At 42.1% G+C, this 12,516-nt stretch overlaps 1 protein-coding gene across 2 annotated transcripts in view; it reads right to left on the reverse strand.

Moving 5' to 3' along the window:
- sepsecs (Sep (O-phosphoserine) tRNA:Sec (selenocysteine) tRNA synthase) overlaps nucleotides 1–12,516 on the reverse strand; it is a 73,328-nt gene that overhangs the window by 40,961 nt on the left and 19,851 nt on the right. For both annotated transcript variants that reach the window (XM_084312240.1, XM_084312239.1), the window contains one exon: nucleotides 9,301–9,392. In XM_084312240.1, the coding sequence (XP_084168366.1) occupies nucleotides 9,301–9,392 (92 nt within the window). The remainder of the gene's footprint in view (nucleotides 1–9,300; nucleotides 9,393–12,516) is intronic.

Here is a 12,516-nt window from a genome sequence, read left to right on the forward strand (position 1 = left end):
AAGCAGGAATGATCTGGCAGTGTGTGTCCACTCCTGCTCCTGCTCCGGTTGTCACACGGCCTAAACGTTAAAGGGGGAGATTCTCTGCTCAGGGGCGCTGAGCTCCACCTCTATAAGGATCAATTAGGGAGGCAAGGGGAGGAAGAAGGGAGGCTTTTAAAAAGCCTGAGCATTTTTACTTATGAGCTCAATTGTGCAGAAGTGCTGACAGGGTGCACTTGGTGTGTGGACTACTAGAGGCCCCAGTGTGATGTACGGAGGGGTGGAGTTGGGGGGTGGGGGGGCAACTGGCTGCAGTGGTTTTTGGCTGCTGGGCAGGGAACTGGTGCCGGTCTGAGAGACTCTGCTGCTGAAGCAACAACATGCAGGAACAGATCCATTCACAGCTATGGTAGGTATCAAACTATGGTAGGTATCAGACTATGGTAGGTATCAAGACTATGGTAGATATCAGACTATGGTAGGTATCAAGACTATGGTAGGTATCAGACTATGGTAGGTATCAAGACTATGGTAGGTATCAGACTATGGTAGGTATCAGAGATATCAGACTATGGTAGGTATCAGACTATGGTAGGTATCAAGACTATGGTAGGTATCAGACTATGGTAGGTATCAGAGATATCAGACTATGGTAGGTATCAGACTATGATAGGTATCAGACTATGATAGGTATCAGACTATGATAGGTATCAGAGATATCAGACTATGGTAGGTATCAGACTATGGTAGGTATCAAGACTATGGTAGGTATCAGACTATGGTAGGTATCAGAGATATCAGACTATGGTAGGTATCAGACTATGATAGGTATCAGACTATGATAGGTATCAGACTATGATAGGTATCAGACTATGGTAGGTATCAAGACTATGGTAGGTATCAGACTATAGTAGGTATCAAGACTATGGTAGGTATCAAGACTATGGTAGGTATCAGACTATGGTAGGGTAAATCAGCAGTGCCGCTCGGTGACATTTAGTAGGATATTAAAATGGAATAAAAGCCAAAACAACCTAGCCACGTATATATACGTGGTTGGCCCTTTAAGCATGGCGCCGAAACACGTATATATGTGTGGTTGGCCCCGAATGTGTTAACACTTTGATTACCGGCCATAACATGGTCAAAACATGGTTGAATGCCGCCACCCACTTCAATGATAGCGTTGTGAACGCATAATCTCTGTTTTAAATTATGGCTATGTGTCTAATCTGCACGTCGTTTTTATCAATGACTTGTTTGCAATCAACATTGTCGAGACGGATTGTTTTTTTAATAGGTTCATTTCCGTTTTATAGCATTTTGAAAAGCCCTCGTTTTTCAGGAAAATATATAGATTCTGTGATAATCGCCCTTTACTGGAATATTCTGGCATAAAAACGTTGACATTTTTCGGCCTATTTATGAATAGTTTTCAAATAAACGCTAGATTATCGATAGTATATGTGTACTTATGCACGCTAGGGAAGTGGACTGAAAAATCGATTCTCTTATTTCCTGATCAGCGAGCACACACACACACACACATACATAGGGCACACGTTGATATATCTGTGAAAAAAGCTCTGATTACCCTAAGACTGGTAAAATAGATTCCTTACCTCAGATCAGATGTTCTCCAAAAAGATTATTCCAATTCCTGATCGCCATTCCAAATATCGATCGTGTTTATTGATTCAGCGTTGGGTACTGTAAATATATATTCCATGCGTTTTCCGGGCCGGCAATCAACTTGGGTCTCTTCAGTTGGCTTGCCGGAGAAGTAACATGAGGAGGCTGGACCGCCCCCCCCCCCCCCCCCCCCCCCGACCCCCTTTCAATGGAGTTTTTAGTTAGCTGGATTCTGGATGTGCAGCATATAGCTTGGATTACGTCTTGGATTGCGGATTTCACTATGCAATAAGAGGATTTATCATCAGCCAATGGACATATCGATCTACCAGATGGCGATCAATAACGGGGAAATGCTCAGGGGATCCAACCGGCTCATGGTAAGATCTTTTTCACATAAATTACAGCCCGATCGAGCCTTGTTATGATACGATACGATAGGCCTATGTGGCTACTTAGACGAACACGGTTATTGGTAATCAATAATAAGAAACGACGTCCCCCGCCCCCCCCCCTTTCATGCATACATGCTTGAGGATCGTGCCGATCATATGCAGTTTGAGTTTTAACTGTAGCATCTGTATAACGGAAATGCCATTGGATATAACGTTAGTATCTATTAGCCCTTTATCTCGCCTTCCAGGAAATATACTTGACCAAATGCCGTATAACGCTTATATTCACGGCGCTATAAAATGAGAACGTATTGATGAAAAAATTATTTCTTTAATCCATTTTGAAGGGACGGTTTATGGTCCCAATTGACAATGAGAATGGACAGATAGCAATACTATAAAGTATAGATTTAGCTCTGCAAACAGCCCCACGTCTGTTTACATTTGCCGGTCCTCTAGAGATTTATTAGACGCATCCCAATGGCCCCGAATGTGTTAAGAGTCAGACAGTCCTAACAGTGTTTATTATTAAGAGTCAGATAGTCCTAACAGTGTTTATTATTAAGAGTCAGACAGTCCTAACAGTGTTTATTATTAAGAGTCAGATAGTCCTAACAGTGTTTATTATTAAGAGTCAGATAGTCCTAACAGTGTTTATTATTAAGAGTCAGATAGTCCTAACAGTGTTTATTATTAAGAGTCAGACAGTCCTAACAGTGTTTATTATTAAGAGTCAGATTGTCCTAACAGTGTTTATTATTAAGAGTCAGATTGTCCTAACGGCTAACAGTGTTTATTATTAAGAGTCAGACAGTCCATGCGTTCGTCACCAACCCCGGAGCTGTGAGCTGGATTCGCCTGTTCGAATCCAGCTCACAGCTCCGGGGTTGTCACCAGCTTGGCTGGCCGTCTGCACTAATACAATTGGCTGTATTAGAGGGTGGGAGAAGCTGGCGGGGTGGGTCCGGGTCGTTGTAAACAGCGACTCCTACAGTTCGGTCGGGGCGCCTGCTAAGCACGGATAGGACTTGAGGGGGATAGTGTGATCCTCCCACACGCTACGCCCTCTCGATGAGAATCCGCGCTGCCAGGTGAAAAGAAGCGGTGATTGGCTGGACGTGTGTCGGAGGAAGCACGTGGTAGCCTCCACTCTCCCAGATGATCTGACTGTGGGGGGTAAGTGCGCAGCGACCAGGAAGGGACTGGGAATTGGCATACGACTAACATTGGGATGGGAGAAAATCGGAGGAAAATGGAGGGGGAAAAAGACCAAAAAAAAAAAAAAGAGTCAGACAGTCCTAACAGTGTTTATTATTAACACATTCGGGGCCATTGGGATGCGTCTAATAAATCTCTAGAGGACCGGCAAATGTAAACAGACGTGGGGCTGTTTGTAGAGCTAAATCTATACTTTATAGTATTGCTATCTGTCCATTCTCATTGTCAATTGAGACCATAAACCGTCCCTTCAAAAAAATTTCATCAATACGTTCTCATTTTATAGCGCCGTGAATATAAGCATTATACGGGATTTCGGCTAGGATATTTCCTGGAAGGCGAGATAAAGGGCTAATAGCTACTACCGTTATATCCAATGGCATTTCCGTTATACATATGCTACAGAAATAACTCAAACTGCATATGATCGGCACAATCCTCAAGCATGTATGCATGAAAGGGGGGGGGCGGGGACGTAGTTTCTGATTATTGATTACCAATAACCGCGTTAGCCTCCTTAGCCTCATTCATTGATCGGATGGATGGCTATCAAAACAAGGCCCGATCGGGATGTACTTTAAGTGAAAAAGATCTTACCGAGCATTTCCCCGTTATCGATCGCCATCTGGTAGATCAATATATCCATTGGGTGATGATAAATCCCCTTATTGCATAGTGAAATCCGCAATCCAAAACGTAATCCAAGCTACATGCTGCACATCCAGAATCCAGCTAACTGAAAACTCCATCGAAAGTAAAAAAAAATAATGCTCCGTTCAGCCACAGGGCACACTGCATTATCGCGATAGCGCCCCTAAGAGGATCTGGCCGGTATTGCACTTTCTCGAATTCAAAGAGTAGGGTACATCTGCAGTGCCGCTCGGCGACCTTGAATAGGTTATTAAAATGGAATAAAAGCAATAACAACTTGCCACGGATATATCCGTGCTTCTGTCCACGGGTGGAATCGAAACACGGAGATCTCCGTGGTCAGGCGCCATTGTGTTAAGAGTCAGATAGTCCTAACAGTGTTTATTATTAAGAGTCAGACAGTCCTAACACAGCATTTATTATTAACACTTTGAGCGCCACTCACGGCTAATCTCGGGTTTACGATAGTGACGTTTTTTTTTAGCGATCTGAAATCATATTGCATCACCCAAGCCTACCGTTGGAAATCCAGGGGCCGCCGGCGATCAGATGTGAAAAAAGCGCCCCCTATCGTCTCCCAGATGGTAAATCACCCTTTTGGAATGGACTCAATGAAAATGGATGGGGGGAAAAAAATATTCCAGTCCACATTTTCCAGTCCACTGATGCAGCCGGAGTTACCAGAGTTCATTCTGGAGCCTCTGAGCCGCGGCGAGCATGGGTTATACTGTACACACGTTGGATCAACATACTTATCGATTTTTTCGAATGGTGATCAGGAATTGGAATATACCATTTGGATACCATCTGATGTCAGGTAAGGAATCTATGTTATCAGTGTTAGGATAATCAGACTCGTTTTCACAGAGATAAGCTTTTTTGTGATATGTGCTCTAGCTGTTTCACTGTAAAATCCATGAGGAAATGAAAGCAGCTATTATTAGCGTGCGGCTCGAACGTGCGTGCGTGCACATATACTATTGATCATCTAGCGTTTATTTGAAAACGATTCATAAATAGGCCGACAAATATCAACGTTCTGGAATATTCCAGTAAAAGGCGATTATCATAGAATAGGTTGTTTTTCACCTGAAAACGGGTGCTTTTCAAAATGCTCTCAAACGGAAATGAAGCGATAAAAAACAAATCTGCCTTGACAACACTGACTGGAAAATGATTCTTTGATAAGCGACGGGCAGATTAGACACATAGCCATAATTTAAAACATAGATTAGGCGATATTAACGTTAACATTGACGCCGATGGTGGCATTCAAGGGACTAATGTGAATTAACCCACGGCACTCAAAGTGTTAAGAGTCAGACAGTCCTAACAGTGTTTACTATTAACAGTTATTATTATAAATTAAAAGTTATTAGTAACAAGAGGGCATTGGCTTCCAAAACAGAGTGTCAGCTGTAAAGAATATATAATGTTTTTAATTATTCAAAGCTGTTCACTCACAGAGGGGGGGGGGGGGGTTGGAAACAACTCGCAGAGGCTATGGCAAACTGGCCGGGTACATAAAATATATATATATATATTTATAAACTGGATGTCAAGTCATGTGAGAGGCCAGACCGTCTGGCTTTAAGCTAATGGCACTCTAAAGGTGCCTTCCCACCACCTGCAACCAAGTCCAGCAGCGCGAGGCACTCTAAAGGCTCTTTCCCACTGCCTGCAGTCAAGTCAAGCAGCGCGAGGCACTCTAAAAGTCTCCTTCCCACCGCCTTTCATAGTCAAGCGGACCTCTGCGTACCAATTTCCTACATGTCTCGCGCCAGTTTACACAATTTTTCCCACGCTGTTTAGACTTCTGTCATGTCGTCGTCATCCAAAATAAAGAGTCTAGGTTATCTCCGTTTCCAATATTTCTAAATAAAACTGGCAGTTTTACACACTTAGAAAAGCCATTCCAACTTCTCAAGTTTCCTCAGATGATGAAAAAAGACATGGTCCAAATGTATATAAATTGGAATGGATGACGATCAGCGGTAGTAAAACTAAATTTTGTGTCATCTACCTGCCAACGTTTTACCGGACCAATCCTACCCATTTAATCATGATCCTGCCCTACTCTCACTTGGCACGGAGCGAGTGTTCAGAGTAGGGCTGCAACGATTAGTCGACATAATCGTCGACGAGAAATTGTTGCGTCGATTAGTCATAAAAAAAAATAAAAAAAACTTTATTAAATTTTTTTTTTTTTTTTTTTTTTTTTTTGTGCACTACCTATCTTTGTGAGAGTGGCTTCTCAGGGTTCCAGACAACATCATAACATGATGATCCCATAGCAAATTTTGGACATTGAAAACATTGTTCCCCTGCAGGAGATGATGATCAGACTAGACACACAATACATTACACACGTACTCCTCTCACTCACACACAGCGATCAGAGTAAGACACACACATACACACTCCTCTCACTCACACACAGCGATCAGAGTAAGACACACACACATACACACTCCTCTCACTCACACACAGCGATCAGAGTAAGACACACACACATTCACACTCCTCTCTCTCACACACAGCGATCAGAGTAAGACACACACACATACACAAATTACACAGTACACACCTCTCACTCACACAGCGATCAGAGTAAGACACACACACAAATTACACAGTACACACACTCCTCTCACTCACACAGCGATCAGAGTAAGACACACACATACACACACACACGGACTCCTCTCACACACAGCAAACAAAAGTTATTTAAAGTACACTTCCACTTTAATTTGTATTATTTAATTTATTTATCTTGTTATGAGTGATTGCTGTATTGTTCTTCAAATACATTTTCATTTAAAGTGGCTTAAAGATCCAAATTCAAATGTTTCATGAGTCATTATTTTAATTTGCTATGGGATCATCATGTTATGATGTTGTTGTTTGGTCCTGACAAGAGTCTCAAAGTCTGGGGTGATTGTAGACAAGCAACTCTGAGGTCATGCTCAATGTCCAATCTGTTCCTCTGCTCTGTCTTCAGCTGGACCAGAGCTGAGAAGCCACTTTCACAAAGATAGGTAATTTAAAAAAAAAAAAAAAAAATTGGTTTGTTGTTGTTTACATTGGTTTTCGATTAGTCGACTAATCGAAAAAATAATCGGCAGATTAGTAGACTACCAAATTAGTCATTAGTTGCAGCCCTAGTTCAGAGTAAAATGCAGATCGGTGTCACATTAAATGCAGGTCGATGTCAACCAAAACGTACGGACCCGCGTACGGTCCGCTCGGCTATGGGAGGGCCTTAAAGGCTCCATCCCACGGCCTGCAGCCAAGTCAAGCAGCGCGAGGCACAACACGAGGTGCTGCAGACGCTCCTCTACATTGGAAATGTATTGAATGCAGTGAGATGGGGCTGGAGGCAGGTCGGAACGAGCCTTAAGTTCCGACACATCTCGAGCCCCGCCCTCTTTTCACCATCCTCTAAAATCGGTTGTGATTGGAGGATCAAGAAAAGAGGGCAGGGTTGGCATAGATAGGTCAATTGCGTGCCAGCCGGCCCATAGGGAGGTCTGTTTTTAGACAGCAGCAAGTTACTGTATACACAGTGTATAGATTCACGGTGAACAGTAGCACAAGGCACACATGAAGGTTTCAATTTAACTCCAGAGGTGCTCGTTCACTGGGGAACAACTTCAACAGGCAGGGTATAAATTTAAGACCTTTTTAATGTGCATGTGGATGTGTGTTCAATGAATGTAGATGGATGGGTTGATGTAACATAGAGTCATTGAGCATCCTGATGGCCTGGGCCCAGGTGTTCTAAACTTGTAATCCCTATTGATTGATTGAAAGTTTTAATTAACAGATTGCATAATGGATACAGTACAGTACAGCTCAATACACACAATTGTTAAGTGGATGCAGACCAGAGAAAGACTTTCGTCTTGTTTACATCAGGGTCCCCCATTTTCAATTCATAATGAGTTGAAATGAATTAATCCAAATCTGATCCGATCAGATAGGGATTAAAAGTTTGGAACTCCTGGGCCCTGGGGATAGAAGCTCCTTCTGAGTCTCTCTGTACTGGCCATGAGACTCCGGTAGCGCTTGCCTGACTGCAGCAGAGCAAAGAGGCAGTCGTTTGGGTGGCTAGAGTCTATTCTCTTAGACTTGGCCCTGCAAAAGTAATCCTAGGCATATTTAAGTGGAGCGTGTATCGAGGCGTGTATCGGTGATGTATGTGATGATGTCCGAAGCCTCGCTCCGCGGCCACTGATTCAGGAAATGGCTTCGGGGTTGGTGCGCAATTTAACACAATTAACATTTCCTATCCCTTCACATTTGTCGACATAGGAATTCATTACGAGTTTCTTTGCGTTGGAGAATCCCCTGGAGTACTGGGAAAGACAAATAAATGTGTATCCTAATAATCCTAACGTATATATGTAACAGAGGCACTGTCAGTCACGATGGACTTCAAGCGTTGTGAAGTGACTGGCGAGTAGCGGTACTGCGAGTTAAACTCACTCCACTTATAAAGACACACAGACACGATACTAAGTGTGAAATCACAGCTTGGTATAGCGGTCTGTGCTGTCGCCCGTGTCGCGGCAGACCCGGGTTCTAAACTCTCTCGGGGCATCGAAGTGAAACACAACACAAAAAGGTGACGATATCATCTCCGTTACATATAAACTTGCTGTAATGTCTAACTTGCTGTGCCTAATCTGATCACATCTGTATGATCCAAATGCAGGACGGCATGTCGATTTTGAGTTGCTTTTTCTGAATAAAAATGAATGAAGCAAGCAAAAAAAAAATCTTTTTAAAAACGAGTGGTTCTTGTATAATAAATAGATGGATACAGCAAGTTAGCATAAGGATACATAGTATAACTGTAGATTGTATAGTATAGCATTGTATAGTAGTGTACATAAGACCCAGTGCCTCATCCGTAGCTAACATTGTATTGCACTATCGCAGGACCTTAGCATGTCTTACCATGCATTTTGTAAACTTTATGTACATTATACCCGTTATGTCTTATTCTTATTACTTGTATTATTGCACAAATGTCTTATTCTCATTCCTATTCTAACTACTTGTATTATTGCACAATCGCTGCGGGCATGACCCCCCGCATTTCACTGTATGCTTGTATGCCGTGACAAATAAAAACTATTGACTTGACTCCTCTCTTCCTCACTCCCACTCTTCCCTCGCTCTTCCTCTCCTCTCCCCCATCCCCACCACTCTTCCTCCTTCTTCCCCTTCCCTCACTTTCTCCCCTCTCCCTTGAATCTGAATATACTGTATACTGTACTATGAGTAAGAGTAAAAGTAAAAAGTATACACAAGGTGCAGTATACACAAGGTGCCCTAACTGGCACGATATACGTAATACACTGTAGTCCGTGCAGGTGTGTGTGTGTTTGCATGTGTATGTGTTTATCTCTACCTTTCTCTCTGACAGGAGTCTCTTGTATCCGCTGGCTCCCAGAGTGAGCAGAGTGATGAGGACGTCCAGGGAGGGTGAGGCAGACGCTCGACCTGGAGAACAATTGACAAGACCAGCCGTCAATGAAGCAATGAGTGTCTTGATCCACTGAAGTCATAAAGAAACGCTGTTGAATTCCAACTTTTATATATTGAGTTTATTAGGATCCCCATTAGTTGTTGCATGACAATAACTAGTCTTCCTGGGGTCCACACAAAACCTAAAACATTACATTTGACAAGACTTTTACAGAACAGTAAATACAAAATGTTTTAAAAGTTTCCGAAGTCCATTTTCCTTCAAGCATTGACTTTTGTATCTTCCATCATATACCACTTATTTTCCGATTTTCATTTTATTGAAAATAAAATAATGATAATAATGATAATAATAATAATAATAATAATAATAATAATAATAATAATAATAATAATAATAATAATAAGAATAAGAATAATAAGAATAAAATAAGAATAAAGTACTTATATCTACATATCTGTAAATACTATATCTGTACATATCCCTTACCGGCTTACCTACTCTTACTAGTTACGCTGCTGGCCAGTAGGACTTACTACCATAGTGTCTTTATACCTGTATCACTGTACATTATTAATACTACAACTCTGTACATACATCTGATTAGCACTATTACTCAGTAGTACTCATTTATATATTTTATATGCAGTTTAATCACCTGTGCATTGTATATCACTATTGCACTTTACTGTTACATTTGCACTCTGGTTGGATGCCAAACCTCTTTTCATTGTACTGTACTTGTGCTGTATGATGACAATACATTTTAACCCTTTCACTGCCACACGACAGAAGGTTAACCCTTTACTATCACACAACCGACGGCGATGCTCCATCATTTGATAGTAAAGGGCTAACCTTCTGTATTGTCACAGTGAAAGGGTTAACCGGCTGTCGTGTGGCAGTGAAAGGGTTAATCTAATCTAATCTAAAATCCTGAACTGGTTGTTTTCTTGATGATAAAAGACTTGGAAAAAATACGCTGTTTAAAGCTACAATGTGTACGATTTATTCAAACGTTTTTGGGTTTGAATTTTGCTCCAAAATGATCTTGACGTGGACATACTGACTCACCGTCTCCTGGGTTTAATTGACCAGTGTAGCAGCAGTGCAATAGATACTCAGATATCAGAGGATTTTATTGGAACAAGCACTTTCAGTGGTTGAAACTACACGGCCCTGATTCAACAGTCTAGCCATGAGGAGCCTCTCTGATTGGTTAGAAGGAGGAGCTTCTGGGCGGCTGGGTAGCGCAGCGGGCTAAGCGCCTGCCTACCACCGCAGAGACACTGGGATCGAATCCAGCTGTCAGCGGTACCTCCGGCTTGGTCGGTCGTCCATACTAACACAATTGGCAGTGTTAGCGGGTGGGAAGCTGGTGGGGTATGTATCCTGGTCGTTGTAAACAGCGACTCCTACAGGTCGGTCGGGGCGGTTGCTCAGCAAGGAAGGGAACTGGGGGAGGTAGTGTGATCCTCCCACGTGTTAAACAAGACGAAAGTCTTTCTCTGGTCTGCATCCCCTTAACAATTGTGTGTATTGAGCTGTACTGTATTGTACCCATTCTGCAATCTGTTAATAAAGTTTTCAATCAATCAATCAATCAAACACTCCCCCAGTGAGAGTCCTCGCTGTCAGGTGAAAAGAAGCGGTTGGTTGACTCCACATGTATCGGAGGAAGCGTGTGGTAGTCTTCACCCTCCCAGACCGATGGTAGGGGGTAAGTGCGCAACGACCAGGAAGGGAATTGGCATAACGACTAACATTGGGATGGGAGAAAAACGCAGAAAATGGGGGGGGGGGGATTTAAAAAATATATATATTAAAAAGGAGGAGCTTCTATACACATTGTTGAAGCATAAGCTCTCACTTACACATATAGGGGATATACACATACATAGGGGACACACACATACATAGCTGAGACGCACATGCATATACATACCTGAGATACACACTCACACAGGGGGCAGACACACACATGGATACGAGACACACACAAGAGGTAGGATTACAGTCACATACCTGAGAGATGCACGCACACACACGTATGAGACATACACACATACTTACGTGATATACGTACCCACATACACATATCTGAGACACACATTCATACATGCTATCACGCACACCTACATATATCTGAGACGCATCCTCTCACGTGCAATATGGAGAAAGATGGCATCCCGATAGAAGATGCAGCACATACCTGCTTGCCGGTAGATCGGTCTACATATAACGTATGTCCATCAGGGATATATATGCACAATGTATAGTAATGTTTTTTTTTTGTAAGTGCTTTTTTAATTTCCATGTCAGTTATTAATGTGTTTGTATGAGTCTCTTACATGTTTTGTATGTTGTTACAAAAAAGAAAAAGACGAATCTTGGATGTTGCATATTATGCTGTGGAAAGAGGTATTTTGAATATTGGAAAGATTTGTGCAAAAATATCAATAAAAAAAAAAGGAGGAGGAGGAGGAGCTTCTCTGATTGGTTAGAAAGGGGAGCCTGTGGGCGCCAGGGGCAGTGCAACACGGCCATCCTGGGTTCGACTCCCGGACCCGGCGACCTTTGCCGAATGTCTCCTCCCCATATCTTCTCCCATCCTTCCTCTCTGCTGGGTCTGTCCAATAAAGCAATAAAATGCCAAAAAAATTATAAAAACATGATATAAAAAAATATATAAAAAGGGGGGGGGCCTCTCTGTGGAACTTCAGAATGTAATATCTATGCCCTGCTGTTACACAGATCAATAAAACGTACTCACAGTGTAGACGGTGAGTCAGTGTGTCCACGCTAAGATATTTTGGAGCAAAATTCGGACAAAACAAATCTACACATGTAGCTTTAAACAGGGTATCTTATCAAGAGAATAATTTCATTATATTATTGTGTGATTAAATCACACATAGTCATGCTATAGTAGCTTTCTATGTTGTGTTTTACAATGATAGGTATTATTTGCTATTCAACGCACTGTGGCTGTGCCATCCAGTTAATCCTCCTGTTTTAGTCTTCTTTCTGAAAGGCCAAAATATTCCTGGGTACATGTGACCTGGTGCATGTTTAATTATCCCAACATTTTCTGAAACCCCAAAATCCTGATAAACATAGTTTGTACCTCTTATTACT

Source organism: Notolepis coatsorum (genome assembly GCF_963971535.1).
Source record: "Notolepis coatsorum genome assembly, chromosome: 4".
Classification (NCBI taxonomy): Eukaryota; Metazoa; Chordata; class Actinopteri; order Aulopiformes; family Paralepididae; genus Notolepis; species Notolepis coatsorum.